Below are 27,070 nucleotides of genomic sequence, written 5' to 3'. Positions count from 1 at the left end.
CCAACTCCCCAATCTTGGCTCACTCCCAACATCTTCCTAAGACCCTGCTCTCACACTGCAGAGCATCCCAACATTCTGCTGACTTGCACTAAAAATTTGTTCTCTTCTCCCTCAGTTCTGCTATCTTCGTTGCTAAACAACTCTATTTCTCCAATTTAATTGAATCTCATCACACAATACCAGTCTGGCACAGAGGTCCACTGGTGCCAACTGGCAAAGGGTTCACTGTTCTATAGAAGCAACTCCTCAGACCTGACAAACTCACTACACCCAAAGGACCATTTTTATGGTATTCATCCATAAAGGGCAGCATGTGAGTTCTCTACTGAAGTCTTGTAACTTACTGATACTCATCATTGTGAGATGTGTATACAGGCAATATTTAAGGAATAAGGTAACTATGTTGAAAGTTATGCCCCATGATCTTGGAGTGAAAGTAAGTCATCAGGGAATAATGTGTCTTGTTGAGGGCCCATTCAGGTAGGAGGGAGTTGAGCATCCCTGGCTAGCTGGTTACATAATGTGTTGTTCAATTGTTTACCTTTTCACCAATCCAGAAAAGTCAATGGAAAACCATCAAAGAAACCATAAAGAAGTGAAAATGACATGGAAGTGATATGACAGCAAGGGGATTGCCCTGTGTCATAAACAGATAGTTAAGGGTTAATGTTTCTTTTACCTGTAAAGGGTTAAGAAGCTCACACCTGACACCTGACCAGAGGACCAATAAGGGGACAAGATACTTTCATATCTTGGTGGAGGGAAGTCTTTTGTTTGTGCTCTTTGTTTGGGGGTTGTTCGCTCTTGGGACTAAGAGGGGCCAGACATCAATCCAGGATCTCCAAATCTTTCTGAATCAGTCTCTCATGTTTCAAACTTGTAAGTAATAGCCAGGCAAGGCGTGTTAGTCTTATTTTTGTTTTCTCAACTTGTAAATGTTCCTTTTTGCTGAGAGAATTTTACCTCTGTTTGCTGTAACTTTGAACCTAAGGCTAGAGGGGGGTTCCTCTGGGCTATATGAATCTGATTACCCTGTAAAGTATTTTCCATCCTGATTTTACAGAGATAATTTTTACCTTTCTTTAATTAAAAGCTTTCTTTTTAAGAACCTGATGGATCTTAACACAAGGAAAAAATCAAAGGGGATTGGATCTGGACTCACCAGGAACTGATGGGGGAAGGGAGGGGGGATGGTTAAATTCTCCTTGTGTTAAGATCCAAGGGGATTGGATCTGGACTCACCAGGAACTGATGGGGGAAGGGAGGGGGGATGGTTAAATTCTTGTGTTAAGATCCAAGGGGATTGGATCTGGACTCACCAGGAATTGGTGGGGGAAGGGAGGGGGCATGGTTAAATTCTCCTTGTGTTAAGATCCAAGGGGTTGGATCGGTGTTCACCAGGAACTTGGTGAAAAAGCCTCTCAAGGCTGCCCAGGGAGGGGAAGATTTTGGGGGGGACAAAGTGATCCAGACACTGAAATTTCTGGATGGTGGCAGTGTTACCAGATCTAAGCTAGTAATTAAGCTTAGAAGTGTCCATGCAGGTCCCCACATCTGTACCCTAAAGTTCAGAGTGGGGGAATAACCTTGACATGCTGTCTGTGAATGAAGACAGAACACTGATTCAGTATACCACAGGGTGAAGACCGACCCCCTGGATCCACTCACTGAGAAGGTATCTTGCTAAAGTCAGGGTGCTTCATGAAAGAAGCAGTGCTCCTAGCTCCTTTGAGCTAGCAAACGTTGCAAAAGACTGAACTTTGGGGGTGAGAATCTACTTTATTAGATAAGAAAGGTAACTATTAATAAAGTATAGGCCCTAGTTTTATTATTTTGTTTTGTACATAACTGTTTCACACTTGCTTCCACTCAAATATCTATTCTTTCTCAAATAACTGTCCTTTTGTTTTACTATAATTGAATTCTAGTGGTGTTAGAGACACAGCAGCACTGGACTAAAGTAAAATTGGGATGCATGGCTCCTTTGGGAATGGAAGATCCGGGATTTCTGTGGCTATCCAGTGATCAGGGCTGAATATCACAGGGGGACACTAAAGTAGTGTCCACAAGGGTGCATCTATTGTTAATCTGCAGGGTAAAGGCAGGGCTGGCATAGCCCAGAGGAGAGTGCTTGAGTGGCTGACAATCTGGTTATGTTAGGGAGGTAACACCTCACACTGTAGGCAGGTAGCAACAAAGTGAACCACACTCTTGGGTACTCTGAGAAACAGCACAACCCGCCACCTTTTGACTCCCTCCTCAGACTCTCTACTCCTCCTGTTTGCACTCTCTCTCCTAACAGGATATCACGCATATCTTCCAAAAGAAAACTGACAAAACATCCCCCCCCGCCCTCCCCTCAGCTTGCCTTCCCTTCTTCTACAACTCTCTCTTCTCCCATCACGGATGCAGAAGTCAGTCTGCTCTTCTACCCTAACCCCTTCAATTGCTGCAGTGACCCCATCTCATCTCTTGATCTCCCTTGTGCCTACTCTCATCCCCTTCCTTACTCTTCTCCTTAAGCTCTTGTTTTTCTCTGACTCTTTCCCCTCATAATACAGGCATGTTCTAGTCTCTCTCATCTTAAAAACCCACCTTGGACTCCACTTGCCACTCCACTTGCCTCTCCAACTACCACCACATCTTCGTTTGATATCCAAGCTCATTGAACGCGCAGTCTACAACCACTGTCTGAAGCTGCTCTCCTGCAGTTCCATCCTAGACCTTCTCCAATCCAGCCTCCACCTCCTGCACGCCACAGAAACCCCTTGCCAAAAATCACTAATGATTCTTCATCCTCACTGACCTTTCAGCTGTCTCCAATGCCACTAATCATACTCTTCTTGAAATCTTTGTCCTGTCTTGGTTCTCCCTCTCTTCAATCACTCCTTAGCATGTGCTTTGGATGACCCTCCTCATGCTCCATTTTTTTTGGAGGTTTCATAGGGCTCTGTCCTTGGTCACCTTCTCTTCTCCCTCTACACCTTACCTTTGAGTAATATTTGCAACCACAAGTTCAATTACCATTTCTGTGTGGACAATTCACTGATCTGCCTCGCTGCTTCAGATCTGTCACCTTCTGCACATTATCAATTCTTGGCCTGTCTCTCAGGGTATGTCTACACTACGAAATTAGGTTGAATTTATAGAAGTCGGTTTTTTAGAAATCGTTTTTATACAGTCAATTGTGTGTGTCCCCACGCAAAATGCTCTAAGTGCATTAAGTCGGCAGACTGCATCCACAGTACTGAGGCTAGCGTCAACTTCCGGAACGTTGTACTGTGGGTAGCTGTGAGTTGCTATCCCACAGTTCCTACAGTCTCCGCTGCCCATTGGGATTCTGCATTGAGATCCCAATGCCTGATGGGGCAAAAACAGTGTTGCGGGTGGTTCTGGGTACATGTCGTCAGGCTCTCCTCTCCCTCTCTTCCCTCCGTGAAAGCAACGGCAGACAATCATTTCGCACCTTTTTTCCTGGGTTACCTGAGCAGATAACATACCACGGCAAGCATGGAGCCTGCTCAGCTCACCATCACCATACGTCTCCTGGGTGCTGGCAAACGGACTGCATTGCTTCACAGCAGCAGCTCATTGCCTTTTGGCAGCAGACGGTGCATTACAATTGGTAGCCATCATCGTCATATTCCTGGGTGCTCTTTTAGCCGACCTCGGTGAGAATGGTCGGGGCGCCTGGGCAGACATGGGAGTGACTCAGCCAAGTCATTCCCATCTTCTGCCGAGCACCCAGGAGATGACCATGGCTAACACTTGTACTGCACCATCTTCTGTTGAGCTTCCAGGAGATGATGATGGATAGCGATCATAATGCAGCATCTTCTGCCGAGCACCCAGGAGCTGACGATGGCTTGCAGTCGTACTGCACCGTCTGCTGCCAGCCTAAGATGTAAAAGATAGATGGATCAAAACAAGAAATTGACCAGATTTGTTTTGTGAAACCAACAGCCTGCTAAACCCAGGGTTTTGAGTCCAATCCTTGAGGGGGCCACTCTGTGCGACAGTTGTTTGTGTTTCTCCTTGATGCAAAGCCACCCCTTTTGTTGATTTTAATCCCCTGTAAGCCATGTCGTCAGTCACCCCTCCCTCCATCAGGGCAACAGCTGACAATTGTTTCGCACAAAACCAGGCGAGGAGGCGACGACAGCACAGTGACGAGAGGGACATGATCATAGACTTCTCACAAAGTACGGGCTGGGCAATGTGCCCCGGCAACGTGCACATCATGCTGATGAGCTCTGCATGAGCTCTGCAAACACGCTGTCCAAACAGGAAATGAAATTCAAAAGTTTGCGGGCCTTCTCCTGTCTACCTGGCCAGTGCATCTGAGTGGAGAACGCTGTCCAGAGCAGTCACAATGGAGCACTCTGGGATAGCTCCCGGAGGCCAATACTGTCGAATTGCGTCCACACTACCCAAATTCGACCCGGCAAGGCCGATTTCAGCACTAATCCCTTCGGAGGTGGAGTAAAGAAATCGATTTAAAGAGCCCTTTAAGTAAAAAAAAGGGCTTCATCGTGTGGACGGGCCCAGGCATAAACCGAGGTAACGCTACTAAATTTGACCTAAAAATCATAGTGTAGACCAGGCCTCAGACATCTCCTCATGGATTCCTAGCTGTCAGTCTAAGCTCAACATGAATAAAACTCAGCTCCTAATCTTGTCCCCAAAGCCCTCCCTGTTACCTTCTTTCTCGATCACTGTGGACACCATCATCATCCTGCCTATTACTCAGACATTGCCATCTTCAACTGACTTCTCTCTAGGTCCTGTGTCCTGTCTGTATCTTGCCAATTCTGAGTAAAATCCTTTAGACATGGTCTTTCCTATCTACACAGCTAAAAAGCTCTCATCCAAATTCTTATCTTGCATCTTGATTACTGCAATGTCCTTGTCCATGAACATGACAAATAAATTCTTACCCATCTCATATCCATTCAGAATGCTGCAGCAAAGATCATTTTCCTAACTTGGTGCTTTGACCATTTCACCCCTCTTTTGAATCCCTCCACTCCCTTTCCCCATTTCTATATCACATCAAACATAAGCTACTTGTATGCAATTTCTAGGCCTTTCATAGTCAATCCCCACCATACCTCTCATCTCTCATTTGCTATCAAACCGTCAATGCTCGCTTCTGATCAGTCCATGATGCAGCCTCCTACAAACAAGCAACTTCCTGCTTTCTCCCATGCTACCCCACACACTTGGGAGGCACATCCTATAAACATCCACAAAGCTACATTATCTACCTTCAAATCCCTTCTCAAACCTCTGCTCTAAGAATACAGTTTTTTAAACCCTTCTATTAGCTAACAGCTCAAAGGCAGTTGCTTGGTTTCCAAGTCTGTATCCCAAAAGGTGCTGGTTCACAAAAAGAGATAATTCAAAAATGTCTCTTCACAGAACTAAGTAGTAAAGATGGAAGAACCATGCACTGGAGAGAGACTGGTACAGCTCCGACTGAACAGCCAATATGAGGACATGCTCGAAACAGCATTGAAAGACAACCAAACTGAGTAAAACCCCAAATGAAAGGAACTAGGGAAACCAACAGAACATTTGCAATAAAAACTTGCACTTCAAGATTTTTTTTGTTGAAGGCTTTTAACTCCGCAAAAGAATTATCTTGAACTTCCTAAGGTGACTCAAACCCTAAACTCAAATCACTGTGCATGCCACTACTGTGGTTTCAGATCAAAGCATAGAATAAATTGCTTGTAAGAGCAAAATCATCTGGTGGAACTGGTAGCCAGACTGGAGGTACTGAAACCATGACAAGCGGAAAATTAAAAATGACATTTAAGTTAAAGCTATTAATGTCCCATGAGCTTTGTCTTGTCAGATCTTCCGGATGTTCCTTTAACCTAGAAGTATAGCCACAAAAGCATACTAAAAATCCTGCTACTGTCCTGGAGAAAAGGCAGGTTGGTTTTAGGCCTTGCATTTGAAAAGAGTGGGATTTTTAGCTGCTTTTTCGTGTGGCTGAAGAGCCTTCTGGGCAGTAGCCAGTTGGGGCTTCAATCATTTTCTGTATTGGTGTTTAAGAAAGTGTTGACATCTGACTCAAAAGTCCTTTGATAGAGAAGGCGTGTATCACAACTTCCTCTCCTGCCATCAAGAAGGAAGTAGGAAAAAGAGAAGGCACAACCTGCCTCACTAACTCCTGAAAAGTCAGAGGCTCAGATTCATAGTATACATCATTTTAGTTCATTTCAACACATCAATTTCTCACTTAAAAAAATTAAAATAAAAGCAAAACCCACAAACATGGCCAGTGGTCCATCAAGTCCATTGTTCTGATTGACAGTGATCAGTACCAACTGCATCAGTAGAAGGTGCAAGAAATCACAGAGTGAGAAATTACAATACTCACAGAGGAAGTCTCCTTCTATCTCCCATTGGAGATTGGCTTATAATTGAGGCTTAAGTATTTATATCCCTTCCAAAAGCAGGAAATAGCGAGTAAAAACTTTTCTGTGACATGGGAAATAAAGTCCTTGGCAGAGAAGATTCACTTTCAAGACAGTTCACATAAAGGATACAAAAAAGAGGGAGTTCAAGTCCTCCACACTGTACCTGTAGAACTTGAAAAAAGAACTTGATCCAATCTGGGAACACCTTTCCTGTGTTGGAGTTGCAGTTCTTCAGGCAAGGATGGGGCCCCAACATACCAGTCCAACTGAGCCCTGTACCAGTGTTGGTTGGCAGGGAACAAGCAGGGCATAATTCACCCATTGTAGAGCCTGTAAGTGCTGTTTCACAAAGGGAACACCACTTGAACTTAAGCCAGGTGTTTGCAGGACAGCTCTGCCATGCCTGAGTGAACACAGAAGAGTCCAGCAGGGAGGCGCTGCAGCAGCAGATCCAGGAGGTTGTAAAACCATGCTACTATTATCCAATCCAGAAAAGGAGGAGGAGAAGGAAGATTTTAAATCGCAACTTCATGAAACAAATAACAATAAAAATTTTAAAACAAAATGGTCAGGAGAAACTGACCAACTTGTTCCACTGCCAGAAGCAGAAAATCTGGTGCCCTGAACTGAAGGGCAGAACTTAGTCCTGGAGCCTCCAGCAACAACACTGGACCACAATTCCACAGGTCACAGCATTAGCACAATGAATGAATGAGGAGAGAAGCTGTGCAACAGAAAGTAAGTTTCACTGAAAAAAGAAAACGGATGAAGGTTTTAGATTAGTGAATCATACTATTTCTCGTGTTCACTTGCAGACAGCTCATAGTACTAGGCCTTGTGGATTAAGAGGAAATCAGAGTTGCTTGGGGGTAGAAATATTAACGTATGGTACTTAATCTATTTCAAATCCTGAACAGCAAGTAACGGTGTGTTGCCATAAAGTAGGCCTAATTGCTACAGAGGTTACTTCATTATAACACACACTAAATCCCCGTCAGGGCACTTTAAACAAGTCAGTGATAGGTTTCTGAACCTGATAATTTAGGGCAGTTGAAATTTATTAATTCAAGCTGGTGGAGTCTAGATGTGTACTTTTGCCAGTTTTCCCCTCAAACAGCCTCCTATATGAGGTACAGAATTAGTTTAGAATAGTTGTTTGCTCTCCAAGGTGGCAGCCAAAGCTGTCACTTGATGGCACTGGGGGCCACAGTTCTTGTTGCAAAGAGCATGACATCCTTAGAACCATCATCAAAAAAATTCGTGTTGCAGAAAAAAGTCTGATATTGGATCTTCTCATTGGTGCACCTGTCTGTGGGTTTTGAGGTCAATGAAACAGAACAGAGGCCCTATTAGTGGACCTCCCAAAGTTTACTGTAGCCAGCATTGCTTTGAGAAAGGGAGAGGATGCTTTAAAGTCCTCTTATAGTGTGCTCTTGATCTTTTGGTCACTAACTGCTGCAAGGGAGATTGCTATGTCTTGTCAATGACAAAAACAGATGCCACCAACAACATGCAGTTTATTCCTGGATATGTTCAAATTTCAGGGCTTCTTGACAGTCTCTTTCCTTCACTTAGAATTTTCCTCTCTTCCTATAAGACTTATTCCAATGAAGCATGGAAGGGAATAATAAAGTCTACAATAGTTTTAAAATAGGAGACACTTTCACGATGATTTCAATAGCTACTATGATTCTCAGGGTCATTTTCTCAAGCAATTTCGGAGAGCGTGGGTGTGTTGTTTATTGGGTTCCTCACCTTTATGGCGTGATTCCAAAAGGGTATTGTCTTCCTGAGAGGAGACATGTTTTTGGCTGACATTGTGCTGCTCCTGGGGAAAGAGGCTGGAGAGGGAAGTATTAAGAGGAAGTTTGAGTGCTGGACCCTGACAAGGAAGAAGGTATGAAACATCTAAGATTCTGGAGGCTTTTCCTCCCCTAAGCTATAAAAGCGTAGGTCTCTGGGACCTTAATTCTGCAATGAGGAGGGAACCTGAGGATGCTTGATTCCCCTCTCCATTCCCCAGGCAACAATTATCTATTTTATTCGATAAGTGAACTATGGGATTTTTTCCTTTAAGAGGGATGTCCAGACTAGGGTCACAGAAATGTTCCACCCCAATAACATTTACCCTCTACTCAGAAGCAAAAGCTTGTTTTTCCCACCACTTCAAAAAAATTGAATAAAATAAATTACTGAACGTTCTAGGTTATGACCCCCCCCTTGCCTTGCCCACCCAATGTCTACTGTCTCTCCAGGTAGGGACCTAGTCTTGTGTTCTTGTACAAGAGTAGACATGTAGATGATGTTGCATAAATAGTATTTAACTAGTAACAGGCTAAATAAATGGGAAGTGTCCCAAAGTGATCCGCAAGACTTGAAAATGTAATTTCCTGCAATTTTCCAGTGTTCCTGACAGATGCTGAGATGGCCAGAACAATTCAAGTTTCTCTCTGGCACTAGGACCTCATGCAGTCCTTATAAAGATTTTGTGTTCTTTAATCTTAGAAAAGAAAATTACTACTGGTGAATAATATTTCAGTGATTGCCCCCTTTGAGAGTATATTCATAATAGTCTTCACAAATTCTAATTTTAGTGGTTAGGAATATTCACATATAGCTAACAATTCACAAATTGATCCTGCTACTTTACCCATTTTATAGTACCTGGAAAAAATGTATCAGAAATTTGTGAACTCTCTTGCTCAGAGTTGCCTCTTGATGCATCAGACTGCCTTAACAAAGCTACAGGTTGCCTTTTCTCTGGAGATGTAATATGATAACCAAAAGATGGCTGTAAAAAATAAGTCAGTTAGTGATTTTTTCCTCAAGTAGTTTTATAACATCCTAAAAATTGTCTGTAGAGTGTTTAGGTAGCACATATAAAAAAAACCTACGTAATTGTTTTCATTGTTAAAACATTTTTGTTTAGTTGAACAGATTTTTCTCACTCTACCCCAAAAGAGGATAATCTCCACAGACCTCCAATGATCCTCCTGTATCTGGCCTACTTTTTCTATATACAATAGCCCAGGGGTGGGCAATAATTTTTGCAGGAGGGCCAGTCCACGAATTTTGGTAAGTCGTCAAAGGCTGCACATTTCTACTATATTAATGGAGGGGGTGCAGGGTCTGGGAGGGAGTTTGGGTGCAGGAGGGAGCTCCGGGCTGGTACAGAGTGTTGGGGTGCTGGAGAGGGTGAGGGGTGTGAGTTCTGGGAGTTTGGTGCAGGAGGGGGGTCCGGGCTGGGGCAGAGGATTGGGGTACAGCAGGGGGTGCAGTGTCTGGGAGGGAGTTTGGGTGCAGGAGGGGGTTCTGGCCTGGGGCAGGGGTGCAGGAGAGGGTGCAAGGTGTAGGCTCTTTCTGGAAGGCGTTTACCACAGGCAGCTCCTGGCTGGCAGCAGGGCAGGGTTTGGGCAGTCTGCCTGCATTCCATGGCCCCACGCCACTCCCAGAAGCAGCTGCGGTCGGCTGCTGCTTGCACACCCCTTGGGAGGAGGGGGACAGCGGGTCTCTCTGCACCGCCCACGCCCGCAAGCACTGTCCCCCACAGCTCCCATTGGCTGGTTTCTGGTCAATGGAAGCTTTGAGGACAGTGCTGGGGACAGGGGCAGTGCACGGGGCCACCTCCCCACCCGCCAGGGATGCGCAGAGATGTGCCAGCAGCAGCTGGCCACTTCCAGGAGCGGTGTAGGGCCACAGCAGGCAGGCAGCCTGCCTGAGCGCCCCGCTGTGCAGAGGGACTTTTAGCAGCCTGGACTCTGAGTTTGCGAGGGGAAAGAGGAGGCCGGAAAGAAATGTTAGATGGGCTGAATCCAGCCCGCAGGCCGTATTTTGCGCACCCCTGCTATAGCCCAATGTACAATATTACTTCATCAAAAGGTGGAATTTGAAACCTACTGGTAGTCAAAGTGGCCCCTTAAATAACACAAGGCATGCCCTATATCCGCTCTCTAATAACTCCCAGCCTGGGAACAAAACTAATCCAATAGCTCTCACATGCTAGAACAGAGAATTATTAGCAACTGGATTAGTCTAGAACCAGGGTAGGCAACCTATGGCACGCGTGCCAAAGGCGGCACACGAGCTGATTTTCGGTGGCACTCATGCTGCCCGGGTCTTGGCCACCAGTCCGGGGGGCTCTGCATTTTAATTTAATTTTAAATGAAGCTTCTTAAACATTTTAAAAACCTTATTTACTTTACGTACAACAATAGTTTAGTTATATATGATAGACTTATAGAAAGAGACCTTCTAAAAACATTAACATACATTACTGGTACGCGAAACTTTAAATTAGAGTGAATAAATGAAGACTTGGCACACCACCTCAGAAAGGTTGCCAACCCCTGGTCTAGAAGATAAGACTCTTCTGGAAGCATTAGTTACAAATGCAATAGAAGAACAGAGTTCCAGCTATGTTCCTCTTATCTTTTTCTTCTTTGCATCCAAGTCCAGTTCTTTGCATTAAAATGTTAGTCAGCCACATACCCTTCTCACGTCACTGCCTCCGCCAAGACAGCCAAGAGCTTCCGATCTCTGACCAAAGAACTCCCCCAAAGACAAACGTAAGTAGCTAGCGTCTTTACTAAGATCAGATGTTGTTTGGGATGCCTTCAGCAGGTTATAGCTATTGGCAGATTTCCATGATGTATCCTCTACTTCAGATGTATTGTGTGTGTCTATTTTTTCTTCCTGTGAATGAAAAAATCATTTTGAAAGTTGTACAAAATAAGTAAATCACCCTTCTGCAGTTCTCAGAAAGTTAACTTTTTATAGTCACTAACCTGCAAAAATCTGTGATCTCTCTCAAATTCTTCTTGATCTTGTGCGATCTTAGCTATTGCTTCAGCTTTAAAAAATGAAAATAATTAACTACAACATAGCCATTGATATAAAACTGATTTGAAATTAAAATTTCATAAGTTTGCAGCATTTTTCCAAGTCAATGACAAATTCTTTCTACTAAAGCATGTGTAACTACGCATACAAGGCAGCCAGGGCCCAGATTTACAAAGGTATATAGACACACAAAGATGCAAGTGGGGAATTTACAAAAGCCCCTGCTTTGAATACCTTTGTAAATCTAGCCTCTACTCCTTAGGTGTAAAAAAATTAAGCTTACGTTTTAGATGTAATTTAGTCCTCCTGGCAGTAAAAAAAAAGCCAAAACTGTCAATACTTTTTTGGTACAGTGTCTGTAGCAATAGTCTTCAACACTGTAGGGCCTATCTCAAACAGAACTCTGAACCAGTTTTTGGCTTTCAAACCCATGTATCCTCCCTGAAAAATTATCTTCAAAGTTTCAAAATGCCTCCCTTAAACTAAAGCATTTCAGAGTTGTAGTGTACCAGTTTTTGCAACATCCATACACAGTAACCAATATGGTAAATTTAACACATCTTTTATGTTTTAGATGAACATGCTTGAATTGCAACTACATTACTAGCATACACAAAATAATAAATGCTTTGGTCCCTACAATAAGCAATTGTGATTGAGAACACAGGTCTATCATAAGGTTGCCATGCAAGCTTACTTGTGTCCTTGTACATGTGCATTATGATACAGTCTTTAATTCTATGATCACGCAATGTAGCAACCCTGTTCATTCAGTGTACAGGATGAACTGAGAATGTTACAGGGTTGTGTTGCAAAGTAAGGTTGTTTTCCACATGACCCTTGACTCATCTGAAGCAGAAGTTGGAAGGTGTTTAGTAAATGAAGGGGAGCACCAGGTAGTATGTGGGGGAAGATGACCTGGTGGTTAAGCACTTGAACTGGCAACTAGGATAACTCCTATCCTTGCTCTGCCAAAGACTTCTAAAAATTAGTAAGTCACTATAGCAGCTACTTCTGAAGATTCTGATTAGTTTTGTGTTCCTACAATTCTGCGCACATCACTTGAGATGCCTAGGACCTGGCTTTCAGAAATGCTAAGCACTCAACCCTGAAGTTTATAGGGGCTGCAAATGCTCAGTACCTTTGGAAAAAGCATCCCCTAGAGCAGTGACCCCTTTCACACAGCAAGTCTCTGAGTGCAACCCCCCTTATAAATTAAAAACACCTTTTTTATATTTATATTTTATATTATAAATGCTGGTGGTAAAGTGAGGTTTGGGGTGGAGGCTGACCGCTCGTGACCCCCCCCAGGTAATAACCACATGACCCCCCTGAGGGGTCACAACCCCCAGTTTGAGAACCCCTGCCCTAGAGGTCTCAAGTTGTGCACCCAAAGTTAGTGAATGTTTACATTTCTGCCCAAGTCTGTTTGTACTTCAGTTCCCGGCTGTAAAATAGGGATATTACTTCTATTATTTACCAAGGTGGTGATAAAAAATAAATTGTCTGTGAGGCACTCACTCTGGTGGTGACCAAAATAAGAAAGCCCGTGCAGAAATAAAATATTCCACATTCAGTGCAACATTTAACTGGAACGTAGTATTTATGACATGGGCCCATACTCTGAATAAGTATGCAGCAGTGAATGGCAGCCTCATTCACTGAGCACCATATATCCCAGGAAGTGAGTAAGGGTTGTGTCCTGTGGAAAAGGACTCATAGAACTAAGACCATCATAATGCATGTGTGCGCGCATGCACACACACACACACACACACACAGAAATTAAGGTGTATAATACAGAATTAAGGGTTTTTCCTAATTTAGGAATTGACTTTGCAATCTTTACATATTTAGTATGTAATTAGAATATATACAGTTCAGAAAATGTAGCATTCCATGGAACTACAGATGTTAAAAGAGAGAAGAAACATTTTGCTAGGGAGTTTCTCGAAGTTTTGGGAGTCTTCCATATACATTGGGTGATACAGAATTACTATAATAGCCTCTCTGTGGGATTATAGGGTGGCAGTGACTAATTTCCAAAAGCAATTTTGTTCTACACTCCTGTACCATTCGGACATCCAGTTCACTTACACAACAGTAATCAGACACGTCTGTGTGAGTCAACAGATCCTTTAAACCACAATCCTCACTGGAGGATGGAGGGAGAAGCCATGGGAAAGAAGCCATTAGCCGTATGTAAGGCTAAGATTTTGTCATGGTTATTTTTAGTAGAAAAGTCATGGACAGTTCATGGGCAATAAACAAAAATTCACAGAAGCTGTGACCTGTCTGTGACTTTTGCTGCTCCAGCTCCATGGTTTCTTTCACCATCGTGGTGGCTGGGAGCTCTGGGGTTCTCCCTCCATCCACAGCAGCTGAGAGCTGTAGGGTGACCATATTTCCCAAAGAGAAAATGGGATACCCCAGCTGCTCGCCTGAGGCGTCCTCCTCTCCCCACGAGGCTGTCACCTGTCACTGGAACCCTGAGTACCACCCCCCTCAGGAGCCTGTCACCTGTTGCTGGAACTTTGCAGCCCCCCAGTAAATTGTTGGTGCTGTCGCTGGAACCCTGGCAGGACCACACTGGCTGTCACCTCCAGAGTCCTGCAGCCCCTGGGGCTAAAGCAGAGAACATCTCAGAGGTCTCTGGAAGTCATGGATTCCGTGGCTTCCATGACCTCCGTGACATAAACATAGCCTTAGCCATATGATCCAGTCTTGGGAAATCCACAGATTCCAGGACCAGAGACTTATACTTGACACTAGAGACTGTGGTAGCACCAATCATTCCTATGATCATGTATTGCAAAGAAAGCAGTCTTAATTATATGCAACCAAGTAGTCAGCAGAACAAGAAAAAAAGGTTACTTACATGCAGTTATGAAATCCTCACTTATTTTATTGTCTGCAGGCAGATTTAAGTCTTGCTCTTTATCAAATGAGGTATAATATGCCAGATCAGTCACCCATTTTCCCTCTTCATTTTGATAGACAACACTGTGTGGTGGGTCATCCAGGTCATAAAATGCTGAATTTACTTTAGAGCAAGATACAGGGGTACAAAAAAAAAAGTAGTCTCTTAAATTCTAGCAATCTGTTTGCTGGTTAGTTACATTTTCTAACCTGTAATTTATATTAGTTAATGTCATTGAAATAACATTTTTATGAACTGTACGACACGCCACAATTTAAGTTTTACTATGCGATTTAATATATTAAATAAAATGTATTATTTTATATATTTATTCATCAATAAAAAATGGTATTCAGAATTGAACTAGATATTTCTTCTAGTTAAGTTAGGCTTAGATCTTTTCTTATAAACTTCTGGTATATTTAGGAAAAAGCTTACCTTACAATTTTAGTTCCCTCACTATACAAACCAATCTTGTGTCATTTGCCCTAATGGGCTATTTTTACAGCAACTAACCTTCTTCTGCTGCATTTTGATATTCATTTGCTCTACCATCAGCAGTTGGAGACAGGTAAGTATCAGCCAGACCAAGTTCACACTCATCAACTAGATTTGTATCAGTCACAGCTGCATTTTCATTGACAGGACTTTGAGGAGCTGTGTCATACACAAATACCTCATCTGTCAAGTGCAATACTTCTTCAGCATCAGATGAAAAGGCATGACACAAGTTAGAGAACTGTGTTCTCTGCTCTAAAATGGCATCAGAGAGATCAACCACAGTCTTATTGACACCCATGTGCTGAAGGTATAATGAATCTAGTTTGAATTCAGCAACACTGATGGAATTTAGTACATCTTCACCATTAATGGCATCCTTAAGAACAAAAAAAAAATTAACAAAGTAGTTCGCACATTATCTGTACACAAACAAAACTAGCAAGTGTTTCTGGTTAGATTTGGCCTTAAGCCATCCTGTCCAGTTTACACAGATTAGATCATTGTTTTAAGTAGCAGCTGAATACAGAATGCACATTTAAACTAAAATTAAAATAATTTGGACTAATTTTTAGTAATTACTTAAATTAGGAACTACTAACATTAACATGCAGTCTTACTAGACTCTCTCTTATGTTATGATCCCATTTGATAATGCTGAAGTCATTCTATCACCATTTCCAATTGGACCCATGCTATATTCTTAAGTCTGGCTATAATCAAGTAAAATGAAGACCTCAACATATATTCAAACTTAACTTATTCCCAGCCAAAATACCCAAACTACATTACATACTCTCAACTTGAACGCATTGTATCAGAAACTTACATTACAGGGATGTAATTATTCCCAAACCAAGCATTACAAACACTGGAACTTTATAGTTAGGATTATAAATAACAGAAATCGAAACAAGCCATACTATGGAAATACATAGCAAGACAGAAACAATATCACCTGTGCCCTGTAGTGATGTCATATAATTATGATTAAGACAGTTTTAGTGTTTGTGGCCCCACATTAGTTTTTTTCATATTCTCTTCCCCTCATGGGGTATTAAGCAGCAAGGTTATTAATATTATGCTGAAGCTGCATTTAAGATAAATAAGAAGGGATACATTAAACAGGATTCAATGAACAGTCTCACGAAAGCCTGAAATTACATCCCAGATCTCCTAAGCCAATGCCACAAATTTAAGGAATCAGGACGGAGGGGGTCAGAAGGAAAGAGACCTGACCATTTGTAGTGACCAAATACAGTGATACCTGTATACAAGAGACAACTATCTTTTTAGGAAAGCTATTTTAAAACCACCCTAAAATAGTCCACAGAGATTACTCCTGGGGGAATTCTGCACCACTGAGCATGCACAGAATTTATGTCTCCTGCAGATTTCTTTTCTTCTCTGTAGAAAAATGACCTTTTGCTTCCCCAGCAGAAAGAAGCCGCAAGAATGGTCATACGATCCTTCCCAGCAGTATGTTTCAGGTGCCCAGGGCAGCTGGCAGAGAGGTAAATCCCTGTGGGGCAGGGGGTGGAACTAGGGAAGACCCAGCTGGTGGCTCGTACCATGTGATGGGCTCAACTGCTAGTCCCAGCTGGGCTCGGGAGGATGGGACTTCCTCTTCCCCTGCATGATACCCAGGGTCAAGTCAGACCCACCCCCAGATTTCTCCCCCAGCTGAAGGAAGCCCTGCAAACACACACACATCCGTCCTTCCCGCCCCCCTCCACCCCCCGTTTCCTGCACCCATTGCTCCTCAACTTCAGGGGGAAGGATCCCTGTACAGGGAGCTGCTCCCCCATCCACCCAACCCCCAGGCATCCCAGACCTCCTCATACTGAGACCCTCCCGCTGAGTCTCACCCCCCCAGCACTCAACCTCCCCCGCAATGAGCCCCACTCCCCCTGCACCTAGATCACCCCGATAAGCCACCCGCACCCAGATCCCCATTCTACCCCACCAAGCCCCAACCAGTTGCACCTGGATTTCCACCCCATTGAGCCCCACTCCCCCAGGATCTGTAACCCCCCCCAAATGAGCCCCCACACCCAAACCCCCACCGAGATCTATCCTCCCACACACCCAGATTCCCCCTCCCCCCACTGAGCCCCAACCACCTTCACCCAGCCCCCTCTGAAGAATCCCATTACCATTGTACCTAGAACCCCACAACAAGTCCCTATGCATCCAACCCCCCTGCCTCGGCATGCACCCAGATCTCCACTGATCTGCATGCACCCAGACTGCCCCACACAGAGTGCCCCACACAGAACCCTCTCATCCCACACCTGGATCCCCCCCACACTAAGCCCCTCCACACTTGGATCTTTCCTTGCTGAGCCTACCTGCCCACCCCTCGTGCATCTGGCACAGAGGGGCAGGGTCCTGGGTGTTTCTGGGGCAGGCTCATTTATTGCAGCATGTCAGGGTTGGGTGCAGCCTCACCATTGAGTTCATGTGCCACAGGGAACTGCACAGTCATCTTCCACCTCTGTGAAGGCAGTGGCTTGTGCTCCACAATGCCATGCTGGAGCCTCCACATTTATTTGACAAATAATATTTTAAAATTCTGCAAATTGTATGTGCAGAATTTTTATTTTTTTGTGTGCAGATTTTTTAAATTTTTGGCATAGAATGCCCTCAGGAGTAGGAGATATACTAGTCTTTATTATATGGCCACCTAAAGAGGACCCATCTGAACTAACTCTGCTTCCCCTCTTCTGGGGTCTTCCCTCTGCTCTAAGGGTTGACTCAGAAGTACAGTTCCAGTACACATCAGCCCATTCAGCACTGTCTTGGAAGAGGGGGAGAGAAGATGAGATTGTATAGACTAGGTATAGATCTACTCCCTGCTCATCGCTAGAGGAGCAATATCCCTTCTGCTTCATTCCCACTACAGAGCCAAATAAGATGTTTATTGACACCTGGAGTTGCAGACACATTGCCAAGGACCCCACATTGATCATACGTAAGTCCTCAGAAAATTAAGACAATATTTTAACACAGACTTATTGGAAGCATTCAACAACAAAAAAAATTGATTTTTGTTCTTTGTTGTAACAAAAGTTGGAGGAACTGCTTGTACCTCATTGTGAGTAGGAATATCATCAAGAGTCATATATTTGGAAGAAGCCTGGACTAAGACTTCATTTTCTTCTCCAGTTATGTTTCTTCCAATTACCCCTGTATCAAAACTCTGCATGTTAGGGGGAAATAGTGGTACCAAAGCTGTTCCTTCACTTCCACTACCAAGATCTCCAAAGCCACAACCATTTCCTGCAGCACAAGAGAAATAAAGCGGTTTACTAGTATTAATTTAAGTTTTCTGCTGTGAGAACACCCACAAAGTGGTTCACTTTGAAAAGACTTACCATGAGGTAATTTTGGCTCTCTTGTAACTCACTAAGATCCAATTATCTTAAAAACTGATCTCTGAGTTGTCTAATCCAGGGGTTCTCAAACTGGGGGTCGGGACCCCTCACGGGGCCGCGAGGTAAGTACATGTGGGGGGGGTCATGAGCTGTCAGCCTCCACCCCAAACCCCGCTTTGTCTCCAGCATTTATAATGGTGTTAAATCTATAAAAAAGTGTTCAATTTATAGGGAGGCGTCGGACTCAGAGGCCTGATGTGTGAAAGGGGTCACCAGTACAAAATTTTGAGAACCACTGGTTTAATCTGAATTGGAGTGTTATTTCTTATGTTGCTAAGCAAAACATAAAAGTTCAATGTGGTCCAAAGTCTGCATGGCAGGTCAAAACTGAGAGGGTAGCTTGTTGGGTCAGTAATAACATGTTTGTTTGAAACAGATGAGGTCCAGACACTTGGCAATTCCCTGGCTGGACCCAGAGACATGAGGTGGTCATATGTGTTCACAGTAGTTTAACATGCAGTCATTTAGGGCAAAGAATCAAAACATAAGGATTACAAACAGGTTTCAAGGGCTACCTTTGTTTAGTGACCAGATGTATCCACAAATTCTGGTGTAACATGTGGTCACAGTATGAAAAAGGTTTAGAAGCATCAATCTAGAGTATCCTGAAAATCTGGTTTCCTATTTTTCTTTTGTATACCATAACTTATCTGTTTCAGTGCTATTTGAATATGAATATGGAAAGGCAATTTGCCTTTTAGTTTGCTGCTTTTGAGTCTCAGTCTGAATGATGGTTGCCGTTTCTCTGTCAATTCTGTTCTACTGGGGAAATAATCCTGAAGTTTGAACTATTTGCAAGACTATGATTTTTGAAGGTTAGGTTACTAGGCAAGTTGCTCAAACAAACTATTTCCAGGTGCAAATCACCAAGTGATTCTATTAAAATTTACAGTGTGTAAATGAGTCTAAAGCATGCATTATAAGCAGAACCAGCAAGGAGAAATTTTTGCCAGGCAAGCATCATCACCTTCTGCAGTTTAATTTATTTAAAAAACTGCTTAAGCTTTATGCTGTTATGGTTGAAGAGAATTTACCAAACATTTAATGAATGTAACTAATGCAGTAATGTCTTACTAAGTATGCAGAGATAGCCAGCACTGCCACTATTAGGGGAGATAAGGGTAGAGCAGTCAGAGTAAGGTGTACTAGGTGGATGCTCACCATTGTAATAGAGGGCCTTGGGGATCCAACCTACCCCATCCAAGGTCTGTGTGTGTGGGACCCCCTTAACGACACACCACAGTCCCAGCAGATGGCTGTGTCTTGCTGCACTTACTTCTGCCTCCCTTAGAGCCCTCTGCTTGGGTGGCCCCCACATGCAGAAATCTTTGCTAGTGTGGCAGGAACTCCCTTAAACCTTAAGAGCCTTCCTGCCTGTTAGGGTGCTGTTAACAGGGCCAACTCCCTAGAAAAGAGTGCCCTGCTTCAATGAAAGGGAAGGCACCCATCACTGCTGGTTTCTAGATGGCTGTGGATTCTGCTCCTCAGTCTGCTGCTCCCTGTATTTGGGCAGGCTGGGGGTATGTTATTAGGGTGGCCCACTATTAACTGATCGGTATATGGAGGGGGCCACATTACTGGGGGGATGGGTTGAGACTTCAGCTTCCAGGAGACTGCTTTTTAGGCCCAACCTAGTCAACAAAAGACTAAGCAGAAGGGGTGTAACTCAAAAGCATCCACATACTTTGACATGGCAAGCAGACTTATTACTTGGGCTGGTAGGTGTTGGGTAAATTTTTGAAGTCATGTTTATAACCACACCAACAACTACATGAGGAGTATACTACGGCTGTACAGTTAAACCAGCTGAAGTGAAAGAGTTAGTCTTCTCCTGTTTTGCCTTGTTTTCTATGTTGATCAGGCTGTCCCAGTGGAAAAGGTAGGTATCTCTACAGAGATTAAGGCAGAATTGCTTTCTTTTAGGGAAAGACGTGTCAATTCCCAACAATTTCAACGTGGCTTTCGAATCTTTGAGACCGTGGAACATTTCAGCCTACTTCTGCAAGAAAAGATAGGACCTTCAAAAAGGAGATCCTGCATAGTCTGCTGGACCTCCTGCTGAAGGCCCAAGGATTGAAGCCATGAACATCTGCACATATCGCAGATGCCAGGACTCTGGCCCCCGAATCTGCCTCACCTAAAAATGATTGCAGAGAGTGCGAGCAATCATCTTGCCCTCATCTAACTGAGCCTGGAATTCTTGTCTGGCATCCTCTGGCAACTTGTCTGAGAACTTAAGCATATTGCCCGAGAGGGAGATGTATCTATCCAATAATGCTTGTGGATTAGTAATGTGGAATTGTAGACAAGATGCAGAATAAATTTTTCTACCAAGTCTAACTTCTTTACCTCCTTGTCCTTTGGGGAAGAAGAGGGACAATCCTGATGCACTCTTTCATTCACTGCTGAGACAACTACAGAACCTTGAGAAGGATGGGTATGTAAATGTTCATATCCTTGAAAATAGACATGGTACATTCTCTCCATTCTTTTAGCTGTCAGAGGCACAGAGGATGGCATCTGCTACAAGGATTTGGCAGGCTCTAGTATGTTGTCACTGTTAGGCAGAACTATGCTAGAAGGCCCTGCCGAACTCAGAATGTCTACAAGTCTATGAGAAATCTCCTGGACCCTCTCCAAAACTATACCATGCTCTGTATCAATAGAGGAGGAGGATAGGCTGTGGGATCTATCTGGCCAAAAGCACCTTGAAGGAACAGTTGCTGTGAGGTAAATAATAAATCTAGTATTTGCTACATGAATCCCATCGATTTACCTCCTAGTGGGGGCAGGTGATAAGAGTCCTATCTAAATAACTGTAGGGCAGCTTGCCAAACTGGGTCTCATCTACAGGCTGAACAATGAACTAATGATTAGTAAATGTATGACAAACTCCAAGTAGCTGACCTATAATTTCTGAAAGAGGGACTTCCATGCCAGCCAGCTAGTCTTCATGCTGTTAGTTATAGAGTTGCCTAGTCCAGATACAACCCAAGACTTTGGTTCTGAGAAATGATGCCTGGAAAGTTTGGAAGTGGGAGAGTGTGTCAGGTGCATACCATTGGAGTACCAGAACTGATGCACCAATGCCAGAACTACCAGCTGGCCCCTCTCCTGTCATACCTTCCTCAGGATTCTGGGATTTAACAAGCTGGGAGGAAATATACAGGAGTTCCCTTCCAACTGAATCAGGATATATTTGCCAGAGAACACAGACTCTTCCCCACAAGCAAAACTATAGGACACTATGCTACCAAAGCCAATACAAAGAGGTCTATGGTGGAGGGGACCCACCATTCTAGGATGTTCTGATCAAGAACGGAGTCCAGGTCTCCATTTATAGGTCGTGCAGCCATTTCTGCTGAGCTAATCCACTAGATCATTTTGGATACCTGGTAAGTGAAAGACCATTAGGTTGAGTCGATGAAGGATGGACCAATCCCACTTCCTAATTTAAGGGAGACAATCTCACTCCATCTGTTTCTGTAACACACTGGTGTCATACTGTTCATCAGGATTTGGGTTGTGATGCCCTGCAGGAGGGGTAGAAACTCCTTGCAGGCTAGATGGATAGCCCTGAATTCTAGTATTATTATGTGCAATGTGCTCCACCTTGCACCACAGGACCCGTACTTAAAGGTTGTCCAGATGCTTCAGCCCTCTTTGGATGAGTCTGTAACAAAGGTTTGAGGGGTGGGGGAGAGAGAATTAAAACATTACACCACACAAGACGTTTTAAAGGTCTGTCCACCACAGCAGAGATTCCAGCACTTCCGTGGGACCTCTACAGGTAAATCCATGCTGTGTCTAATCAGTTGGTAAACAGATTTCACCCATCCTTAAAGAGGGCAGAGACTCAACCTTGCACTTGGAGTCACAGAAACAAGTGTCACAGTATGTGTCACAGCAAACTGAGCCAGACTCTTCACACTGAAATTTTTGGCAGAGAAGAGGTGTGAAGTGAAATGACACATTGCGCAAATCTTTCCTTGAGAAAGGTACCACCACTGCCCATATAAACTATAAAATGGATAGGGGTGAGGGTGGATTTTGCCTGTATTAAGCCTCAGGCCTAGCCAGGAGAATAGATAGAAAATTATTTGAACCTCCCTTTGTGACCTGCTGTGATCAGTGGCCCCCGAATCAACCTGTTATCAAGATACGGGTACAAGTAAAGGCCTTGTCTCCTCAGGTGAGCTGCTACCACCAAAAGAGATTTGGTAAAAACCCTTGGAGCTGTTGACAGTCCAAATGGTCAGATTCTGAACTGATAACGAAGGTCATTGACCATGAAGCACAAATACTTGTTAGCTGAACAAATGCACACATGGAAGCATCTATAAGCTGACTCATGAAATAATTCATGGGATCTAAAGCGAGGATTACAGAAAAAAGGATGAGCATTTGACACCTGAAATGACAAATGAAGAGGATCACATCCTCTTTTCTTCTTCTGAATAAGGAAGTAATGGGAACAGAATCCCTTGCTGCATAACTCGAGGCATCATCTCCACTGCACCCAACAGAAAAAGAGTCTCTCTGAATGCAGTAGGCAATTCTGAGAGTGGTCCCTGAAGAGAGACAGGAGATGGTGGAGGAGTTGACTTGCATGTCCCTTCTAGGTAACTTCCAAGACCCATGGGTCAGTCATTACTGCAGTCTGTGCAGCCACAAAAAAAAGAAAGGAGTTGCCAAAAGGATGGAGAAAGGGAAATAATCCCCCTCAAAAAAATCAGTCCACACTCTTGACAGCAGCATCAAACCTGACATCTTTGGCCAGAAGAAAACTGTATCCTTCATCAGATCAGCCTAATAGTCCTTCACTTACCAGGCATCCAAAATGATTTAGTGGATTAGCTCAGCAGAAATGGCTGCTCCACCCATGAATGGACTCTGTTCTGATCCAAAGCCCATTAAGTCAACAGGAGTGTTTTGAATCAGGCCCTAAAACAAGAGTATGGAAGGGATATAATTCCTCAGATTCAGAATCTGAATGTTCTTAAATTGCTAACTAACAACTTTGCCAGACAAGATTAAGGTGAGGGATAGGAACTGAAATACTGAGAGCTAACCTTAAGAAAATATGTACATTTTGTACTTTTTACCCCCACCTCCTTCCCAGCAAGAACGCCCAAACACCAACACTAAATCTTGACTTCTTGGATGAACAACCTTTAAGATTGCTCTAGCACAGTCCCTGTTTGCTAAGTTTACTCATTGTGGGCTTTGTTTTCCCCAGCCTCAAAGAGTGGATGGACACAGCTGAGTAATGAGTCACCAGGGAAGTTCGGGAACCATAACTGTTTATCATTTTAAATTAGTAAAAATACCGTTCTGGGAAGATTGTAAGTTACAAGAGACTTGGAGTAACACCGACATCAATCCATTTTTATTTTTATTTAGATAGTCACACTAATTTTCTGTATTCATTTTCAGGGGGAGAGTTGCCTAGCCATTTTTTTAAGGGGGTTGAAAAGGAAGAGTAATCTCAACTACATTTTAGTGTCTTCTCTATGACAAAGTTTTCAAATCGTGCGCATTAGCAATTTATGAACAGAATCTCTAAACTTACCAAAAGAAAGTACACAACTGCCAAACACACGTACCTGTTACCGATGGACCAATAACCTGATCCTCTGCAGACTGACTGTATTCTATTTTGGAATTATTGGCTACTGTTCCAACAGAAGACTCATCAGAACTATTGCCTTCTAGTCCAGGTCTAAAACTTGGCTTGTCAGTTTCGCCTATCTGTTGAAGAAATAGGTGCAGAGCTACAATGGCTACATCTACAGAGTTGTTCAAGTTAACAGTAAACCATTTACAAAACAACACTTGTAGTGCAAAGATTTAAGATTAAGAGTTATTCAATTTTAATAAACTTTCTGATGAGGAAAAGTACTATCCCTGTTAGCTTAGTCACTTACCAACTTTCAAACTTACTTTCATGCTTCTGTTCCAAGGGAGATTATTTAGATAATGAAGAAGACAGTTTAATAAGATTTAGTCGTCAAACAGTCCTATGTACCAGTTGTCTTACCATTTTTGGCAAGAAGAATGGTTTTCTTTGTACATTATGTCCAGCTTTCTCCAATTCATGTGAATCTTCATCACTAGCAGTTGCAGAATCCATTCCTGTGGCATCTTGGTGAATGTGAGGCACTTTGAAATTCTCCTAATGCATTAACATTTACAATTCAGCTATAGTAACAACATTTGATTATTCTTAAACAGTCACTGCCTCCATAATATTGAATTGTGTGAAGCAAAGTACCTCCTTTGACCAGAAGTACACTGTTCACTTTCATGTTATAATCCCGATGTTAATCTGATGTTACAGCTACAATAGTTTCTGCAGACAAATATTACAAGATACTTTAGCTAAGGGTCTTGCAGATTAATGTAGTAAATATTATGAAAACACTGTGCCAAAAAACCACACACCATGCATTTCCTTAAACTTTAGAAAAGCAGTGGAACAAGGCTTGGTAGATCAGCAAGGTTTTTGCTTGTCTGCTAATTAAGTTTCTTCAAATAATACTCCCATTCCATCCACACAGAACCCTAAGAAGAACTATTTAACATTAATGTAATTCTAAATGCTGAATCAGCAAGTGCAGCAACATTCAATATAATGAAACATGTGAAATAGGGCCACCTCACTGCTCTGTAGTTACTGTAAGGTAATGTGCACACCATTCCCAGATGTGGTCCCTGAAGCAGCCTTTAATTCCCCCAAGAAGGGATTTCTCCTTCTGAGGGTACAGACCACCAAAATACTGTCTTAAACATGAGGATGTGCACTTGGAGACTGTAATGACCTTCTTGTGGCCCCCAATATACTGAAAAAAATTATTCAAAGCCCTTTAGAATATGAAAATTTTCTTAAGTTACTTCAAAAAGACCTTTAAATATCAAGTCAAGGTAAATGCTATTTACCACTTTTACAGACCAAGTGGAAAAATGGAATGAGAAACTTTGTTCAAGGTGAAAATGGAAAGAATAGGAAACAGGCTTAACCACTACTATCAGACAAAAGACCTTGTAGGGGCTGTTAAATTCAAAACTAGGGTCATAAAGGCAAGCAGTTTATGGGTAATAGGTACAGTTCCAGAGGAAGGATGCCACCCCATCTGACATCCCATTGAGCATATTTACCACTAATAGTCAAAGAATAATTAATTGCTAAAATTAGGCTATTCCATCCCCTCCATAAACTTATCAGGCTTAGTCCTGAAGCCAGATATGCTTCCACTGCTTCCCTTGGAAGGCTGTTCCAGAACTTCACTCCTCTGATGGTTAGAAACGTTCATCTAATTTCAAGTCTAAACTTCCTGATGGCCAGTTTATATCCATTTGTTCTTGTGTCCACATTGGTACTAAGCTTAAATAATTCCTCTCCCTCCCTAATATTTATCCCTGATATATTTATAGAGAGCAATCATATCTCCCCTCAGCCTTCTTTTGGTTAGGCTAAACAAGCCGAGCTCTTTGAGTCTCCTTTCATAAGACAGGTTTTCCATTCCTCGGATCATCCTAGTAGCTCTTCTCTGTATCTGTTCCAGTTTGAATTCATCCTTCTTAAACACGGGAGACCAGAACTGCACACAATATTCCAGATGAGGTCTCACCAGTACCTTGTATAACGGTACTAACACCTCCTTATTTTTTACTGGAAATACCTCACCTAATGCATCCCAAGACCGCATTAGCTTTTTTCACGGTCCTATCCCATTGGCGGCTCATAGTTATCCTGTGGTCAACCAATACTCTGAGGTCCTTCTCCTCCTCTATTACGTCTAATTGATAAGTCCCCAGTTTATAACAAAAATTCTTGTTATTAATCCCTAAATGCATGACCTTGCACTTTTCACTATTAAATTTCATCCTATTACTATTGCTCCAGTTTACAAGGTCATCCAGATCTTCCTGTATGATATCCCGGTCCTTCTCTGTGTAAGCAATATCTCCCAGCTTTGTGTCATCTGCAAACTTTATTAGCACACTCCCACTTTTTGTGCCAAGGTCAGTAATAAAAAGAATAAGATTGGTCCCAAAATTGATCCCTGAAGAACTCCACTAGTAACCTCCTTCCAGTCTGACCCACTGTAGTCTCCCCTTTAACCAGTTTCTTATCCTCCTTTCAATTTTCATATTGATCCCCATCTTTTCCAATTAAACTAATAATTCCCCATGTGGAACCATATCAAATGCCTTACTGAAATTGAGGTAAACTAGGTCCACTGTGTTTCCTTTATCTAAAACAAATCTGTTACCTTCTCAAAGAAGGAGATCAGGTTGGTTTGGCATGAACTACCTTTTGTAAAACCATGTTGTATTTTGTCCCAATTACCATTGACCTCAATGTCCTTAACTACTTTCTCATTCAAAATTTTTTCCAAGACCTTGCATACTACAGATGTTAAACTGACAGGCCTGTAGTTACCCGGATCATTTTTTTTTCCCCTTTCTTAAAAAAGGAATTATGTTAGCAATTCTCCAGTAATATGGTACAACCCCTGAGTTTACAGATTCATTAAAAATTCTTGCTAATGGGCTTGCAATTTCATGTGCCAGTTCCTTTAATATTCTTGGGTGAAGATTATCTGGGCCCCCTGATTTAGTCCCATTAAGCTGTTGGCCTAAACCCATTATTTTTAGGCCTACCTGTTTTAATCCATTTTCAGGCAGCTTCAATGCTGTACTACATTCTGAAAGTTCCTGTCTTTCACAATCACCTCTTGGCACTTCTGGTGACACCAGCTGTTTGAAATAGGCTTCCAGTTGGTTGTCATAGAACTCTTCATCATCAATATCGTCATCTATTGATATACAGAAATGCATTAAAAGTTTGTATTGCTAGAGATGTATAAATATATATATTAAATTACAGAAAGATAGATAGAAAGGATAAAAATGACCCCTATTACCATAGCATCAGTGCT

The 27,070-nt window shown here is 42.8% G+C and overlaps 1 protein-coding gene across 1 annotated transcript in view; it reads right to left on the bottom strand.

Moving 5' to 3' along the window:
• Positions 1–27,070, bottom strand: part of LOC123363189 (centrosomal protein of 192 kDa-like) — a 220,227-nt gene that overhangs the window by 132,566 nt on the left and 60,591 nt on the right. The window contains exons 18-26 of the mRNA XM_045004073.1: positions 26,793–26,947; positions 24,154–24,300; positions 23,732–23,876; positions 17,780–17,970; positions 14,707–15,067; positions 14,149–14,313; positions 11,216–11,280; positions 10,920–11,123; positions 9,096–9,222 (exon numbers count right to left, since the gene is read on the bottom strand). Of these exons, the coding sequence (XP_044860008.1) occupies positions 9,096–9,222; positions 10,920–11,123; positions 11,216–11,280; positions 14,149–14,313; positions 14,707–15,067; positions 17,780–17,970; positions 23,732–23,876; positions 24,154–24,300; positions 26,793–26,947 (1,560 nt within the window). The remainder of the gene's footprint in view (positions 1–9,095; positions 9,223–10,919; positions 11,124–11,215; positions 11,281–14,148; positions 14,314–14,706; positions 15,068–17,779; positions 17,971–23,731; positions 23,877–24,153; positions 24,301–26,792; positions 26,948–27,070) is intronic.

This window comes from Mauremys mutica, chromosome 2, assembly GCF_020497125.1.
Source record: "Mauremys mutica isolate MM-2020 ecotype Southern chromosome 2, ASM2049712v1, whole genome shotgun sequence".
Taxonomy (NCBI): Eukaryota; Metazoa; Chordata; order Testudines; family Geoemydidae; genus Mauremys; species Mauremys mutica.
This window is presented reverse-complemented; position numbering and strand designations above follow the sequence as displayed.